This window comes from Asterias amurensis, chromosome 13, assembly GCF_032118995.1.
Source record: "Asterias amurensis chromosome 13, ASM3211899v1".
Classification (NCBI taxonomy): Eukaryota; Metazoa; Echinodermata; class Asteroidea; order Forcipulatida; family Asteriidae; genus Asterias; species Asterias amurensis.
This window is the reverse complement of record NC_092660.1, coordinates 10,151,764-10,169,872: the sequence shown is the minus strand read 5'-3', so window position 1 is coordinate 10,169,872 and position 18,109 is coordinate 10,151,764. Positions and strand designations below refer to the sequence as shown.

General features: G+C 41.0%; 1 protein-coding gene across 1 annotated transcript; it reads left to right on the top strand.

Annotated features, from left to right (window-relative positions):
* Nucleotides 1-20: 20 nt before the first annotated feature.
* Nucleotides 21-17,347, top strand: LOC139945928 (uncharacterized). Its single transcript, XM_071943447.1, has 16 exons — nt 21-126; nt 962-1,136; nt 2,104-2,154; nt 2,790-2,905; nt 4,466-4,647; nt 5,115-5,362; nt 6,205-6,288; nt 6,703-6,789; nt 7,421-7,568; nt 9,959-10,068; nt 10,526-10,655; nt 10,851-12,263; nt 13,138-13,742; nt 14,443-14,761; nt 15,145-15,296; nt 15,750-17,347. The coding sequence occupies exons 2-16, from the start codon at nt 1,000-1,002 to the stop codon at nt 16,606-16,608; spliced, it is 4,641 nt and encodes a 1,546-aa protein (XP_071799548.1). The 5' UTR covers nt 21-126; nt 962-999; the 3' UTR covers nt 16,609-17,347.
* The last annotated feature ends 762 nt before the right edge of the window (nt 17,348-18,109 follow it).

The window sequence follows — 18,109 nt, the reverse complement described above, 5'->3', positions numbered from 1 at the left end:
CCATTCTATCTTCTCTGTGGCGGCAGACCGCGGATTTCGAATTAATTTAACAGCATAAAATACGGATTTTCGGGACGAACTTTTCTTGTTTTCTACACCGGAGGGAACCAATGGATTGTATATAAAGTAAGATTTCCTTTAATTTAGCCAGAGTTAAGTTTTATTTGGGTTGCAACTGTTTATTAACGTCTAAGTTTGTAATGTTATTTGTCACCGATTTATGCACACCCCATCACCACCACTATCGATATCATCAGCCTGCTGCACACACAATCATGCACAAAAAAGCACTGCATGCAATAGGCAGCTAACATTGTTAATCAATCACTCAGTATGGTATGGGCGATGGCACTGGCAGTCAGGTCGGTTTTCTCAGTGGCTTTTCTGTCCCTGCATTCCTTTCACCTCTCTGGACCCCGGTTTTTGCATGTTGTGGATTGGGTTTTTTCATCACATGTATTTCACATGTTTGACTTTGTTATTATTGAGATTATAATTAAGTTTAATTTAACTTTATTCATTTATTAATTTAATTTCAAAAATAAATCAGACTGTTCGTTCTTTTTTTTAACCACTACAACTAAAGTACTTAACTCTCACCCTGCTGGACACTTCGTACCATTTATACATGTACTATAGCTATACAATTATACACACAAAAAAACAGTCTCTTTGTACCATCACCACTGAGTCAGTGATCAGCAGAGTACGAACGATGTGACGGTCGGCTGCAGGGTCACTTCGTACCGTCAGTAAAATTAGTATATTTTCCTTAAATAAGTTAATGTCCACTTAGATGCAAAACTGACTGATTAATTTTCTTTGTCGATACATAATTTTGTCACTTCAACAAAGCCAATTTTTTTTATTAGAACTTGTTATTTCTTTATTAGTTTCATTAATTATTTTTTTAGTTTCATTTTTGACAACAGGGCCTCCATTTTAAACTTTTTGCTTCCAGACATTCTTTAAAAAAAAGTGTATGACACAGCAATCAGAATGAGGAAATTGCTCCAACCTACTCAGGGGTCATCGTACTTCCCTTCCAACCTAAGTCATGGTTCAACTGGTCCACCAGTTCAACAGGGGTCTCACATAACAGCTTTCAGCTTTCCAGCAACAAAGGACGTTTTGTGGTATGTATTTCTTCTTCATGATGTAACCCCCCCCCCTTCCAACAGGTGTCTGTGATATATTCCATTTCCTTGTAAGACGGTAAAAGGTCCCCCATCGCTCATGTGACGTTGACGAACATCAGGGCCCAATTTCATGGCTCTGCTTACCGCCGAATTCTGCGCTTACAATCGGGATTCCCCGCTTACGTGCAAGCGCCAAATTTCTGCGCTAACCTTGTAAGCGTAGAATGCCTAGTATCATGAAGTACGCACCCGCAGAAGCTAAAATTCGCCGCTAACGCGTGAAATACGCTTGCCGTAAGCACATATCTCCTTGCTTCCGTAAGCGCCGATTCTGTGCTTACGGTAAGCAGAGCCATGAAATTGGGCCCAGATGGGAGGCTCAAAAGGACTAGAATTTAAAAGAAAAATTCACAATATTGCAAGACTTCAAAAGCTTTACTGACAGAATTCTGTTAACAAGGCCAGAATCAAAACAAGAATTTACGTTCAGTCTTTTCTACACAGTTTAACATTATCCTCATACGGGTCTAGTAAATTGTTTTGATTTGAACATGCACATGGAGAAGATTTATCTCATTGTTTTTTGAGTAAGCATAAATCCACAGAATTGAAAGATATTTATCGACTAAAAGTCAACATTTCAACATCATTTACATGAAGTTTACAGAGTAGGTAAGGTATTATTCATGAAAGACACAAGCCTGCTGCTGGACTTGTCTTGTCTGGTCATTGGTTAACGGCCCAAAGCTAAAGTCGCTGTTCTAGTGCAAATTTACAAGCCCTGCTCAAACTATCTGGCCTACGTTTGAGCTAACCAAATTACAAGGAAAATATAGCACTTGCAAGTTATTCGAATATCAAATGTAGAACGACATATCAATAGTTTGTTTATGGTCCAGGAGTCAAGGTCAATTTCAGTCAACTGTAATCCTTAGATGTTGTTTTTGTTTGTTTGTGTTCGCAGGGACAAAACACCCACTGGAAACTCAACCATCTTACACATTACAAAATACAGGTGAGATAAAAAGAAACAACAAGATTATTTGCTAAATTTTCAAAACCTTTTTCTGCAGTAGCTAAGGATTTGTAAAGGCCTTGCCTGGTAGGCCTACTTCAGTCTTGTTAGGGCAAGGCAGCTCTTCCTTAGTAAAGGGCATATTTAAAAATCTATGTATGTACCTCAATGAGAAAGAAATATAAATTTGTACTTGAATTTTTCAAGGGGCAACAAGGCAATGACTATGTGCATGGAGGCAGTTGTCATAGTTGCCCTCCATGGAGATTCAGGCCTGTACTTCTGGTATCTCAAACTAACCATGAGTGATGAAAAACTAGAAACTCATCAAGCCTGGAGATACATGGGAGACACCACGGACGCCATGGCATCTGTTGCCCTGGTCTTGGGCTCGGCGTTCCTTCAAAAGTTTAAGATATTCTGATGGAAGTGTCCTATGCCAAAAGAAAATCGCTTGTCCTGTAAAAGATGAAATTACAGGCCTAGAAATGATTTGTTTCTGTTTGACACGTAAAATATGCACTCTGCAGTTATTTTTAAAATTAAACTCCATGATCCTTGAGTAAAACATTTACAAATCCCTCAGGTTGAAATGATCGTTAAGTCATTATTAATTTGTTTGTTTATTTATGAAGGAATATTGGTCTTCATGTCTTGGAGAAGTCCGTCCAGCTTGCTTACCGCCACGCCTTGCAATCTGAAGACCGACCCTATAGGTGCTTTCTTATAGGCTCCGTTACAACGGATAAAGGTAGTGTGGCTTAATGCATTGTCCAGCTATAAATAATAATAAAAATATCAAAGTCTTATATAGCGCACGTATCTACCAAACAAGGTACTCAAGGCGCTGAGTATATACTGTATACAAGTTTTCAGAAAGATAGGTTTTTGCAGTGATGGATTCTGAGACCCAATTATTTAGCACCGTATATAAGGGTTTACAAGGTGCTACGGCGCATTAAGCAGCCACAACCAGGAACACAGGGGCGAACCCCTTCTCTTTCCAATAAGTGCACTGGGTTCTTTTACATGCGTTACACAACACATGGGACCAACGACTTTACGTCCCATCCGAAGGACGAAGCAATGGTAAAGTGTCTTGCTTAAGGACACAAGTGTCACGGCTGGGGATTTCGAACCCATACTCTGCTGATCAGAAACACCAGAGTTTGAATTCGGTGCTCTTAACCGCTCGGCCACGACACTTCCACAAGGTGCTCTACCAACTGAGCTATCTAGCCCGGCTATAGGGATGTTAAATTTGCATGGCTCTACCAACTGAGCCTGTCATGTACTGTATCCTAATGTTGGTGGTCTCCCTGTTTTTGTCAATATCTTTGTTCAGGCATGTCAGGGGTGCAAGTCAGAAGCCATTCAATTGCTTCCTATGATGTATTGTAAACATGGTTGTGACCCCTGACTATACAGCAGTGACCAGTTAAATGCCTTCTGACCGCACCTCTGAACAAAAATAGTGACAAAATTGGGAGACCACAGAAATTCGGGCAGGGCTAGATAGCTCAGTTGGTAGAGGACCTGTGTCATAGGGAAAATCTGTCCCCCGGAGATTCTGTTCCCACATATGGGAATTTAAAGGAACACGTTGCCTTGGATCGGACGAGTTGGTCTATAAAAAGCATTTGTAACCGTTTGTTATCAAATGCATATGGTTGGAAAGATGTTTTAAAAGTAGAATACAATAATCCACACAAATGTGCCTGAAATTGTGTGGTTTTTCTTTTACTTTGCCAACTAACAAGGTCGGCCAAATTTGACTCCCATGAATGGTCGACCGTGTTAGTCGATGAGGTAAAAGACCAATTCGACCGATCCAAGGCACTGGTTCCTTTGTCATGGGCTGAAGGAGGATGGTTTCGAAAGAAAGTGCTATTAGATGAATTTTATACACAGTTTACTGAATGAAGGGACAGAATCTCCTGCCACACCAGGGCCCAATTTTATAGAGCTGCTAAGCACAAAAATTTACTTAGCATGAAATGTTTTGCTTTGATAAAAACCGGGTTACCAACCAAATTTCCACGTGATTTTCAGGATAAGCAAACAACAGCTGAATACCTGTAACAAGCAATATGCAACAAATGGAAATTTGGTTGGTAATCCTGTTTTTATCAAGGAAGAAATTTCATGCTAAGCAAATTTTTGTGCTAAGCACCTCTATGAAATTGGGCCCAGCACGCTTATCCGAAGTCCTGCTCAAGTAAACTTTCTTTGTTCAATCTTAAATTATTTAAATTTTACCCAGCCAGTGACCCCTGTGGTTTATTACTCCAATCTAACCCTTCTATACCAGATGAGGAGGGAGTGACCATCACCGTTGACCGTTTCGATCCTGGACGGGACATTCCGGGACGAGCTGGGAGAATGCCGACAGCGCGTCTCCCTGGTGATCAAGTAGTTCCTCTGATTGTATCCATCGCAATGGAAGACGCTCCTACCACGCACAGTGTGGAGGACTTCTCCACTGTATTCAAGGTATTGATACATCTTTAAGAAACCTCTTTTAAAGGGAAGGTATATGTTTGGTAATCATTTATTCATTTTATGGCAGTAAAAACTGTTGGTTGAAGCATAAAGCAGCTTTCGATGATATAAAACATTTCACTTCGAAGTTATGTGGTTATGTAAAAAGACTTTTTGGCCCCAAAATTTGAATAGTGTGTGTTCTAGCCTTTTAGGGATTACTCTTCTTGCTTGGACATATTCGCTTTGGATTTTCGTCGCTAGCTCGAAAATGCCACCACCTTTTGTAATTAAATTTTTAGATGTTAGTTTTATTGTACACGTCTACATTTATATAGAATTGAAACATTGAACTGTTCCCAAAACCAAAGGTATACTTTGCGTTTAAATACATCAGTCCATTTTAACTCGTATGCTAGACGAGACTCGTTTCATTTGTTCCATTTTTTATCCACAACCTTTTTATTTGTTGTTTTTAGCTGATCGAGCACGGCTGCAGCAGTCGAGACACCCTGGACTTAAGCAACCTCCTCTCCTTTCGTATACACTGCTGTTGCTATGACAGCACAGACGCCGTGACCTTTAACCTCCACGTGGGTGCAGTCACCATGGGTTCAGTGCTCGAGGCCACCCCTGTCAACCCAGTACCCATTATACCCACAGCTCTTGCCAGGAACTTAAAAGGACCCCTTAGTCTGAGTGAGATTCAAGGAGTTCCTAAGATTGGGTAGGTTGATATTTTTGGTTTCTGGTCAACAAATTTAAGTTTAAGTGAAGAATTGAAGGGGTAATAGACAGACTGTGCAAGTCTTGTGCATATCAAAGTTCCGGGACCAGTTTGGTCTTAACCCTATGGATTTTAATGTGTGTTCAATTTTGTCTCTTCATCTATTTATTAAGGTTTGCAGTAACACCATGTAATGATAATCTCTAATTGAGTTGGGGTAATTCTGAAAAAAACATTTTTATTTTTAAGAATTTTGTATTTAAAGGCAGTGAACACTATTGGTAATTACTCAAAATAATTATTACCATAAAACCTTACTTGGTAACAAGTAATGGAGAGAGGTTGATAGTATAAAACATTGTGAGAAATGGCTCCCTCTGAAGTGACGATGTTTTCGAGAGAGAAGTAATTTTCCAGAATTTTGATTTAGAGGCGTTAGATTTAGAATTTGAGGTCTCGAAATCAAGCATCTGACAGCACACAACTTCGTGTGACAAGGGTGTTTTTTCTTTCACTATTATTTTGCAACTTAAATGACCAATTGAGCTCAAATTTTCACAGGTTTGTTATTTTTTGCATATGTTTAGATACACCAAATGAGAATACTGGTCTTTGACAATTACCAATAGTGTCCAGAGTCTTTAAATGAAGTTTTAAAAGATTTGGTTTCATAAAAAAATAAAGTCTTCAATCGTCCTTTTCAACACATGCAAGACTTGCACAGTCTCCGATTGCTAGAGTTATATTTGTCACATTCCTAGGATGGGCAGGCATCATTTGTATCTTCTCGATAATATTTTCTGTTTTACAATAACATTTTTTTTTTTTTTTCCAATGTTCAGCTACATCACAATGGATCAAACTCGCAAGCTGTTACTGCTATTGGGGTCAGACCCAAAAGCCTGTACCCTTCCGCTGATCGGCATGTACGTATCATCTTGAATATAATCTTATAATTCATATATTCTGTAACAACACAAGAATCACCATTGCCCTCACATTGTTGTAGTCCTGGGCGAAGTGAAGAAATTGCCCTCACATTGTTGTAATCCTGGGCGAAGTGAAGAAATTATGGTCGAGTGTGTCAAGTAGACATAGGTATACAAGGGCAATTTTGCCCTCACAATTTTACCCTTTGCTCCAAACTCTGTGGTAAAAAGCCCCATTAACTTGCCAAAAATAACCTGAAGCAACACAAGAATCACCATTGCCCCACAGTATTGTAGTCCTGGGCGAAGTGGATAAATAATGGTGGAGTGTCAAGTAGACATAAGGACTTTATCAGCTTTACTATGTAGTCCGCTTGGGTTTGATTTTGATTTCTTTGATTCTCCATTTAGTTGGGTGAGTGGCCTCAGTAATCTGTGCAGCCCTCTGGTATGGGCAAGCTGCCTCAGGTACATGTTCAACAACAGCATACATGAAAGGTAAGACATCATTCCAGTTGAGTAAAGCCAGATGAGTGTGAGCTTTTTTCCAGTGAGTTTTCAGTGAGTAGTCCTACAAATATGACGAGTTTGATCTCTTACTAAAGTCTGTCAGCCAGTTGACTGCCGGGTCCCCGGCCTGATAAAGGACTGCAATGCCACCATTAAGGTGACAGTGTGGTCAGTCTGCTATCATATGTAGGCCTGATACTTCACAGAGGCAAACAAGGGCGATTGCCTCCATGCCCCCTTGTCATTGCCTTGGTGCCATTGAAATGCTCCAGTAGAAATTTACAAGTTCCTCATAGGGTGCCCTTTACCAAGGAGAAAATGCCTTGGTGCGTAGCAAACAGTTTTCGATATGGTTTATCATCTGGGGTTCACCACAGTTACTTTGGGTGCATTCGTTTAGCTTCCCTGGGTCGACCCCGGTGTGTGGCGGTTTTTTTTTTCCATGACGAACGTGTGCAGATAATTACCCACGTTCGTCATGGGAAAAAAAAAAACACACACCGGGGTCGACACAGGGAAGCTAAACGAACGCACCCAAAGTGGGGATGCAGAGTAGCCCCAACTGTGTAGACTAGATAAATCTGAAACTCTTGTTTGGTGTTTTTGTTTTTGTTTACAGAGTGTGTACCGCAGAGCAAGGATTCCTCTTGGTCATGTTTTCTCCATCCCGTCGTCAGCCGGTTTTCTATGAATGCCATAGCCTGAGCAGTAGCCACAAACCAGGTTTTGAGTTAGTGGGCTGCAGGGAAAACATCCACGTATACAAGGTATGAAACACAAAGTATAAAACCCCCCTGACAATTTCATGTTTGTAATTGATCTCCCATCAGAAGGTTGACATTGTGGTACTTTGGTTCAAAGGCAGTGGACACTATTGGTAATTGTCAAAGACTAGTCTTCACAGTTGGTGTATCTCAACATATGCATAAAATAACAAACCTGTGAAAATTGTAGCTCAATCGGTCGTCAAAGTTGGGAGATAATAATGAAAGAAAAAACACCCTTACCACACAAAGTTGTGTGCTTTCAGATGCTTGATTTCGAGACCTCAAATTCTAAATCTGAGGTCTTTAAATCAAACTTGTTGAAAATTACTTATTTCTCGAAAACTATGGCACTTCAGAGGGAGCCGTTTCTCACAATGTTTTATACTACCAACCTCTCCCCATTACTTGTTACCAAGTAAGGTTTTATACTAATAATTATTTTGAGTAATTACCAATAGTGTCCAGTGGCTTTATGGCTGAGTCACACTGCAGCGATAACGAAAACAATAACGATCACGGCGCATAGAGAACGCATTCTATTGGTTGAATTGCTCCTAGCAGAATACGCACATGCTCATTCGACCATAAAAAATGTGTTCAATTTGCGTCGTGATCGTTATCGTTTTCGTTATCGCTGCAGTGTGACTTGGCCTTTCGTGTTTCTGTGTATAATGGGTTTTGAGCTATTGCATGGTCAGGTAAGTTGTATTACCATGTGTGTATATCTACTTTGTTGCGTAGATTTATTCTTGGGGAGCCCAAGCTCTCGAGAATATACCTATCTCCTGACGATGACTAGAGCATGCTAGTCGAAACGTTGAGACCAATTCAGAACTGACTCTGCGTCAGTACAGTTAATTACGATCCTATAAGCTAAAGTAGTAGATCAGTCTATTTTCTATACCATCCGCCCTGGTACTAGTTAAAAAGAAGGACAGTTCTTTTCAGAACTGAGAAGTCTCCTGAACCTCCGATTATCTACTCCGCGGCAGTAGAATAAAGCAAGACAGTTCTCTAAGAACAAACTCTACCTGGCAAGTACATACACACATGGTGTTACGGCAAACCAATACATTGATACCTCACCATGCAATGCCTCAAATCCTATATAATATACCTACATGTACACATCAAAGGGTGTACAAGATGCAAAGGGTTTGACCGCAAACTGAGTTACATTGGGTGCGTTCGTTTAGCTTCCCTAGGTCGACCCCGGTCTGCCCTGGTTCGTTCAAATAGCTTTGACGGGGCTCACCCAGGTCAGCCCCCAGTGCCCCGCTTGTGGAGTGGGTCACTTGGGGGTGACCAGAGGTGCATGCCGTCACCACGAGAGGGCGAGTGTGATCGTTCGATTAGCTCTTGTCAGGGGCTCACCCGAGTGAGCACTGCAAGGTCGACCCAGGGAAGCTAAACGAACGCACCCATTGATACTGAATACTAAAGCATTATTCTTGATAATGTCATAATGATTTAAAATTGCCTAGAATAGTAATAGAAATTTTAATTCCCAAAGGCGCATAGCACATTTTTACACAGTACACAGAATTTAAGAAAAAAAGCAAAGAAACGGTACAGTGCCTCAACCACAGTACGATGATACGTCTGTTTTTATTATTGGTGTTTAGATGATCTTCCCACTAGGAAAACTTGACACACTCTTACAAGAGGAACTAAAGTTCCTTAAAGCCATTGGACACTTTCAGTAAACAGTATTGTAGCGGCAGTGCCGATCGACCGGTAGGGGGCGCCAGCACGACTCCCCTTCAGAGCAACGCTTGTGGCCCAGACCAGTCGATCGTGTCTGCTCTCTGGAGAGGGCGCTCTCTGGCCTAGGTTTCTGTTTCGTGTAATTTTTATGACTGGTTGTGTGTGAATAAACCTCCAAAGAAACGGACAAAAAAGGCAGTTAATTGTACCTTCAATTGTGTCATTAAACTGTGTACAACGCAACCCACGGTTGACGCTACAGTATTGTCCACACTTTGTGTATCACAACTTATATATAAAATAACAAACCTGTGAAAATTTAGGCTCAATCGGTCATCGGAGTCAGGAGAAAATAACGGGAAAACACACCCTTGTTTCCACACGTTTCGCCGTGTCATGACATGTGTTTAAAATAAATCCGTAACTTCGATACCAAGAATTTATATTGTTTTAATGTTTTCTCAAAAAGTAAAGCATTTCATGGAATAATATTTCAAGAGAAGTCGTTCACCATTACCTTCTGTAAACCCTGTAAATTATTTGTAAATCTGTGAACTTTTAATTTTTTGTCTGTACCGAAAGTGTCCAATGGCTTTATTAAACTAAAAGAACTATTGAAGTTACTTATTACATAAGCCTCACCCTGCTGACATCAGTAATGTTTTGATCCTCTATTTCCACAGCACGGTGAGCCGACAGCCCGCTCCCCTGTACAGCTTGAGTTAACCACAGCAAGAGATGGTCCTAATAGGGCAATCTTCATGGAGGCTTTGAAGCAGTATAAACCCAACAGGTGCGGCCAAGCGTTTCTTCATATATTTCAGTTGAAAACAATGGACATTTATCGATTAATTAATACAATACAATACAAAACAACACAATGGGTTTTTATATAGCGCCATTTCATTTAGACCGCAGCGCTTTAAACAAACAATAGCAATGCAAAAAGTACAACAAAGTGAGCACTAAAGCAATAAACAGAAACTAGGGAAAAATGTGTTTTTTAAGTGCTTTCTTGAAAATAGGCAGTGAATTGGAGGTGCGTATGGTGATGGGAAGATGGTTCCACAGTCCTGGAGGGGCTTAGGAAAATGATTTATATGCAGCGGATTGAAGAGATTTGCTGCTAGGTCAGAGGGAATTTATATAGCGCTAAAAACAACCAAACTTGGGCACACTTTCTCATAGATGTGATGCTCAGTGATTCTGCTTGGTATGATTTCATCTGTGACTTTTCCTTTTATTTGCAGCCTCGATCTAAAAGGTACGCCTCACCCAACGCCAAGTCAGCCACCACTGCCACGCCCACATTCAGTTTCCATGGCAGGGGAAGAGGCACAGACGATGCCCCGCCCCAGCCCCAAGCCACTGCTCGACAAGGTAAAAAAACTGTCTCCCAGTGAACATTCAGTTTTGCTTTGCATCGGAGCATTGTATATTATGTAGTGTTATTTCATTAGGCTCTCCATACAAGTACTCATTAGTGCAAAACAAACACTAGGCCAAAGGTCAGTTATACTCAAAAAGACCTAAAGAAGGTTTTATTTTTGTAATTGTTTTTTCTTTTTTTTCTAGAGTCCAACTGTGAAGCCAAGTGTACCAGAGCTATCAATCCTGTTCGACAGCTTCCTTGAAGACTCACTCCTTGATGTACCTCAACCCCAAGACTCTATGCCCAACTCCAAGATCCACCAACAACAGCAACCTCAAGGCTTCTTGACAAAACAGACATTTCAACCCTCCGTTAACATGCAACCTGCTCAAGAAAATCTATCAGAGCATGGTCATAATGTGGGTGTGGACAGACACATGATGAAGTCAAGTCATGTTGACACACCGCCAGGACGACCAGGACCTCTCAGACCTGTTGATACCAACGTGGTTCAGACGAGTAGGAAGTTCGGACAAGGCGGTCATCACCACCTAAATGAGAAGCAAGTCTTTGCCAAACAGGCACTCGGAACTGGAGAGATCATCAACAGGAACGCTACTTCCATTTCAAACAGAAGAAGCCAACAGCAACCTGTCGCAAAGACAAGAGGCCCAGAGAGAAAGTCACTTTCTAATGTCCCGACTGCTCTGAGCAAACCACTAACATCTAGAAAGAGTGAAATCTTGCAGAAGGCATTGCCGCCAAGTCACAATCATCAGGCAGCTTCCTCAACAGATAAAAGTGTTGCTCCCGCTAGAAGGATGTCTTATCCCATACCAGTCTCACAGAGGAATAGGAAGAGCTCTACCAGCAACCATCAACTACCTGCTCCGAGTGCGCGGACTAGACAAGCTGGCGTTATCCTTCATTCTGAGGCCTCAGGGAGCTCACAAGCAGAGAGACCGATGATCCCAAACCAACACCCTTCCTCTGGATCTTCCTCGAGAGTGTCTCCTGGACCAGCCGGTCAACATGCTGCACAGACAGGGTCAAGCTATTCACCATTGTCGCCACCTAATACACCTCATGAATCTGAACATCTATCTGTTGTCCATGCTACTCCTGAAGAGTCTAAAACCCGACACACCCCAGTGTCTAATTCTTCTCATACCCCGTCCCATCCAGGGCCAAGGATTTCCTTGATTCCGAGATCGCAGTCGACAGCTGCTTCTCATCAACAGAAGATTTCTACTGTGAATTCTCAAGCAAGCACGACGGTTCCTTTTCAACAACAGTCTTCTAGTCCCTGGGATGACAAACCTCATGGAAACATGGCCTATAAAACAGAGGTCTCTGGATCAAACCAATGTAACAAACCAAGTGGCCTTTCTCAAGAACTGTCTAACACTCTCATTCCCCAAAGTCAAGCAACTAGATCCTCAGCTCAAGTCACCCCCTCTGGATTTAAACAGCATGGGAAAGAACAGCCAACTGAACACCATGGTGTGCAAGGCCAGCAACAAGAGCAGAACAGGGGGGAGATGGACCAGGGAGGTAACGAGTTCATGGTGCAACTGAAGCGACAGGAGCAACTAATTGAAAAGCTTCAAGCTCAGGTAAGTGCTTTCCCTTAAAGAAAGTAGTTAAAAGAGACAAGAAAAACATGATTACATAAAAGAGACAAGAAAAACATGATTACTGCGGTAATCATGTTTTTCTTGTCTCTTTTAATCACTGTGATATTAAGTAGGACTTGAAACTTTGCATGGTTGAAGTATTATTAGGTAAGGTTTACGGTAGTGCCATGTGGTAATCTCTTTCAAGTAGTGTTGGTTCTAAGAATAACCAGTGGTTGAGTCGAGTTCAGTTGTCAACCACCGGTTCTTCTCAGAACCAACACTACTTAAAGGCAGTGGACACTGTTGGTAATTACTCAAAATAATTATCATCATAAAACCTTTCTTGATTATGAGTAATGGGTAGAGGTTGATAGTATAAAACAATGTGAGAAACAGCTCCCTCTGAAGTGACGTAGTCTTCGAGAAAGAAGTAGTTTTCATCGAATTTGATTTTGAGACCTCACGTTTAGAATTTGAGGGCTCGAAATCAAGCACCAGAAAGCACACAACTTTGTGTGACAAGGGTGTTTTTTCTTTCATTATTATCTCGCAACTTCAACGACCGATTGAGCTTAAATTTTCACAGGTTTGTTATTTTATGCATATTATGTTGAGATACACCAACTGTGAAGACTAGTCTTTGACAATTACTAATAGTGTCCACTGCCTTTAAAAGACATTTACAAATGGTGCTACCGCAAACCTTACCTTATGAAAACTGTGGTTAAATACGTACTTAAGATTAAAACAAGTTCTTAGTTTTGTAAATTCGGTCCATACTCTTGAAGGAATTGTCCGAGCGTGACAGTGTTAATTTTTCTAATATTCACTAATGTAAAACTGGACATTGTTTTGGATTTTTGATTTACAGATACAGATGTTACTTACAGCCCAGTCTGCTCAGACTAACCATCAACTTCCAGCTGGTCTCATGTCGCCTCCTGCCACACCCACTTCCTTCAATTCTGCCAGTCAGGAAGGAGCCACACCCATACCCAACCACACTCCAGCCACAGATGCAATGTCTACTCCCTTCAATACTGTCAATCAAAAAGTAGCCACACCCTCACCATGCCCTAATAAACAAAATAAAGCCATGCCCAGCACCCACTCAATCTCGACGGATACAGCATGCGATACACCCCTTCTGAAAACCACATGCAGCATGGCTGTCATGACCGGTAAGAGCCTGCTGTGGCCAGATGGAACCGGTTCCCCCGTCAAAACAAAGAATCAGTCAACAGGCATTACACCACACACAAGCCCAGCAAGAGATCCTCCACAGCCAGCACTTCCGAACAGAAACCAAGACTCGACCTTTGACACTGAAATGACCTTGGAGAGTAACCCAGACATGACCCTGCCTCTTCAGCAGACAAGGGATGATACACTAAGCACAGTGTTTGACGTTAGCGCCGTGGATCTTCAGAGTTTTGCTCACGACATTTCAAGAAGTAATGAGTCATCTCCAGCAAGGTATACTGATAACATACTTTTTCTAAATCAAAATTGACAATTTTTTTTTTCTCCTGAAGACGACCAGAGCGTACTGACCGAAATGTCGAGTTAAACCAACGGTTCATTTTTAGAACCACCCCAACTCATTAGAGATAGTCATTACATGGTGTTAGCGCAAACCTTTCCATATCGTATTTCCACCATGCAAAGTTTCAAATCCTACTGACAATTATTTTGTGTTCATCAGAATGAGTGCAGAAGCATTATGTTGTTTATATTATTGGCTGGTTTGGCTGGTGCACGTTTCCCTTCATCCTTCAATCTATACTGTTTTAACATTAATGTAAATTCCTACCTTTAGCTCCCCCAAGTTATTTTCATCTTGAATATTTTCTGGGAAGTTGATACACAATTTTTGTTCTCTAAATCAGGACCACTTCATTTGATATTATCACCTGTTGGTTGGATGGTATGTTTATTAGAATGTAGAGCTTTGGAAGGAATTTAGGAGTAGAACTTGCGGAGGGCACCACAGCAAAAGCACAGGGCACCACGGCAATTGCTGTGGGTGCCATGGGTTGATTCGACGCCTCGGTCAATGATTTGCTTATGAAGACACAGCCCTCTAAGAAACTCCGATTTGACATTCTTGCATAATTTAGTCTTGACCTTGATGCTCGACCTCTAATCGATAACTAAGCATTCATTTTCATTTTAGAAGCCCAGGATGGGTGTCTGACAACGATCGAGACTCAGCCCACCCTGCCAATCCCCAGCAGCAGAGGCAACCCCAAGATGATCCAGACACGACTCAAGGCACATACCCCATGGACAGTCTCCACAGCCCGGTGCTTGGTGAGAGTGCCAGCACCTGCGCCCCACCAGGGAGGAGAAACCTCTCTGACTCGGACTCTAGTTTTGAGAGGAGTGACGTCAACGACGTCAGGAGTAGACCTGAGGAGGCTAATGACGAGACAGTCGACCCGCCTGCTAGTCTGCTGTACAGAGACAAGAATCAATTTTACCAAAATCTTTTGGTGAGCTCACTTTTGATCATGTGTTCTTTGTTTGTGTGGGTTTTTTTTCTTTTAGACTCAATAATCTACTAATCTCACCAATTTTACAACATAAGGTTGGCCACCAACATTTGCTCTGCAAATTGTGGAGTGATAGCTTCATTTATTGACGAGTACATTTCGTTTTTAATCACCCCGTTCAACGGAACGAAATAACAATTGTTGAAACTTTTGTGGTATCAGCAGGAAAATTATATCTCTTACCCAATAGATATCATAGGAGTGTCCAGATTCTAGTTAAGAATCAGGCTTAAGATCTGAACAATCAAACAAAATGTTTCAAATCAAAATATTAGCGGCGACTTGTTTTATCAATTCTAATTTTAAATTTGTGTTTGTTATAGGGCAATATTGAACAGATGCTTACCGACCAGTCTATGGGTCTGCATCATCAAGGTCATCATAATGCAGATGAGGTTGCTATGACAACTAAGGAGGAGGTGAGACAGCTTGAGTTTAAACCTGAGACGTTAATGGACAGATCGGTCATGTACAGGTAAGGATAAGGAAGCACAAAAACAAATTCTTCAGGTATTTATTTCTGGTTTAGAAATCATTAAGTCCACAGAAGGGGTTCCTCTGGCTGGAGAAACTTTAGACTCTGATTAATAACAAACATTTTTGAGATGTTCAAAACAAATTCTATCATGGTTTGTGAGAATAAAGATGTTACAGCGGAACTAATTTGTTACGTGGGGTTTGCCGTAACACCATGTGAAGATCTCTTTTGAGTACTGTTGGTTCTGAAAAGAACCAGTGGTTGATAACTTGATACATCTAAAATATATTGATCCATCCAAACAACGTGTCTTTAAATTATTTTATGAACAACAAAACTGTTTGAGATGTTGAAAACAAATTTGTATCATATTTTGTGAGAAAGAAGCTGTTGAAACAGAAGTAATTTGATCCATTTAAACAATGAGTGTTTTCATTTTGGTTCTTGCAGGTCAATGTGCATGCTCAATTCTGATTTCTTCCCTCGCATCAACTACGTCTCACTGATGGATGTGGACCTGGACTCTCCCAACCTGAGCTATGAGGCAAACGCCATCGCTATGAAGTACCTGACTGAAGAGGAGCTGACCCAGCTCTCCGCAGGGTTCAAAGGTCAAGGTGCAACTCCACTCACCAAGGTCAACCCTCTTTTGAGGAGCGCGCTTACAGGGGTTTCCGATCCTGGCCTGCAGATGAGCAGCACTGGCTTCTCCGCTGTGGATCTCTCTATGGCAAGCCGAAAGTACATGGAGAAGTATGGACTGCTGGAATCGCCAGAGGGGCAAAAGCCTGGGCAGATGAGAGGCACTGGTGGGGCGGCTGCTGTTGAGACCCGAGGGGCGGGCGGTGTAAGAACAGAACGGAAAGAGTCCTGTGCGAGGAAGCAACTCTTAAAGACCTCAAAGCAGGTTACAAAACATTCTGTGGAATCTACTGCAGCTGGCAGTCGTGCGAATGGTAGAGATTTGGTACGGGACAATGAGCAGGTTGATCGACACATCCAGTCTGCTGGAGGAAGACTTAAGGAAGTGACTCCACCCAAGACGAGGATGGGATTAGCAGAGAAGGAACCCCCACAAAAGCCACCAAGGTGCTTCCAAAGTGCACAACCACAAACTACTGCTGCACCCACTAGGCAAACCAACACCCAGAAGGGTACCAGACCGGGTGGGACGGCCTCACCCACTGGGCAACACAAGACGACTGGGATCAAGGTAACATTGGGCGAGAAAGCTGCTGAAGTTAAAACATCAGAAAGACTGAATATTCTAGACGTGCAAAGATTAAAGCAACTGCCTAAGCTGTTTTAAGATATTCAAGTTCCCCTTAATGATTATGAAGACATCTTTTGTCGGACAAGAGGCTTATGGCCGCAGTCACACAAAGTCTTTTTTATGTAGTGTCCAAAAGTAGTGGTTAAATTTGTCCTCACACATTGGTGAAAGCTATTGGATTCCTTTGTTTTAGTTGGTAAATGAAATAATCACAAAGTTCACCAATTTGTACATGACTACTCTGCTTTGTCTTCCCGAAAGGCAAAATAAATGTAAATGAAAAAATTGCTTTGATTGATCCAATTAGATAAAATTGAACCAATTAGATAAAATAAATCAAAGAAATATTTGTAATATTTTTCCTCATGGTTGTGAAAGTCTTGTAAATAAATGTGAAGTTTTTTTATATGATCTATTTGTATATAAAATTTAAAAGCGTAGTTTTATTTATTACTATAGATATATTGTACTAAGTAACTTTAACTAATACACTTGCAGGTACAACAATGTGTAAATCTCTTTTTGTAGGAATGTTGGCTCTAAAAAGAGTTGGTGTGGTCCGGATACCACACCAGCGCTTTGTAGCCAATACTTCTCCTGAAAGATATTTACACGGGGTTGTACCTAGCTACGTATCTTCAAGTTTATTAGTTATAGTTACTATACCCACGATAAATTGTGTTTTTATATACAACTTGTGTTTTGTTTTATCCTTTTACAAAAAAAAGAAATATAAAAAAAAGTGTTTTGTTTTGATGTAGATATTTTGAATATGCTTCTGTGTGATTTTATTAAATACATACAAATAACATTCAACAATATAAGATGATTTCAATATGTTCATTTTTGTCATTGTTTGTCATGTGCCATTTTTTCTTAAAGGCAGTGGACACTATTGGTAATTACTCAAAATAGTTATCAGCATAAAACCTCACTTGGTTATGAGTAATGGGGAGAGGTTGATAGTATAAAACATTGTGAGAAACGGCTCCCTCTGTAGTGACGTGGTTTTCGAGAAAGAAGTAATTTTCCACGAATTTGATTTCGAGACCTCAAGTTTAGAATTTGAGGTCTTGAAATCAAGCATCTAAAAACACACAACTTCATGTGACACGGGTGTTTTCGTTTCATTCATATCTCGCAACTTCGACGGCCGATTGAGCTCAAATTTGCACAGGTTTGTTATTTTGTACATGTGTTTAGATACACCAAGTGAGAAGACTGGTCTTTGACAATTACCAATGGTGTCCACTGTCTTTAAATTGCTGTGCGTTTGGTGGTGCATCCCACTAAATAGGGATAAAACACTGATTCGGCCTCATTTATATTTGGTAGGCCCTAAAAATATTCTCTATTATACATATTTGAAGAGCCTAACAAAAGTGATACATTGTAAAAGCTGAGGTATTTTGGATGACATAGCCCCTAAAATAACTTGTCGTATTTGCCGAGAGGGGTGTGCTTGGACTTTTTCGAAAATTACACCCGTCCGAATTTATTTTTTTTATTTTTAAGGGAGAATAACTCGACTGGCACT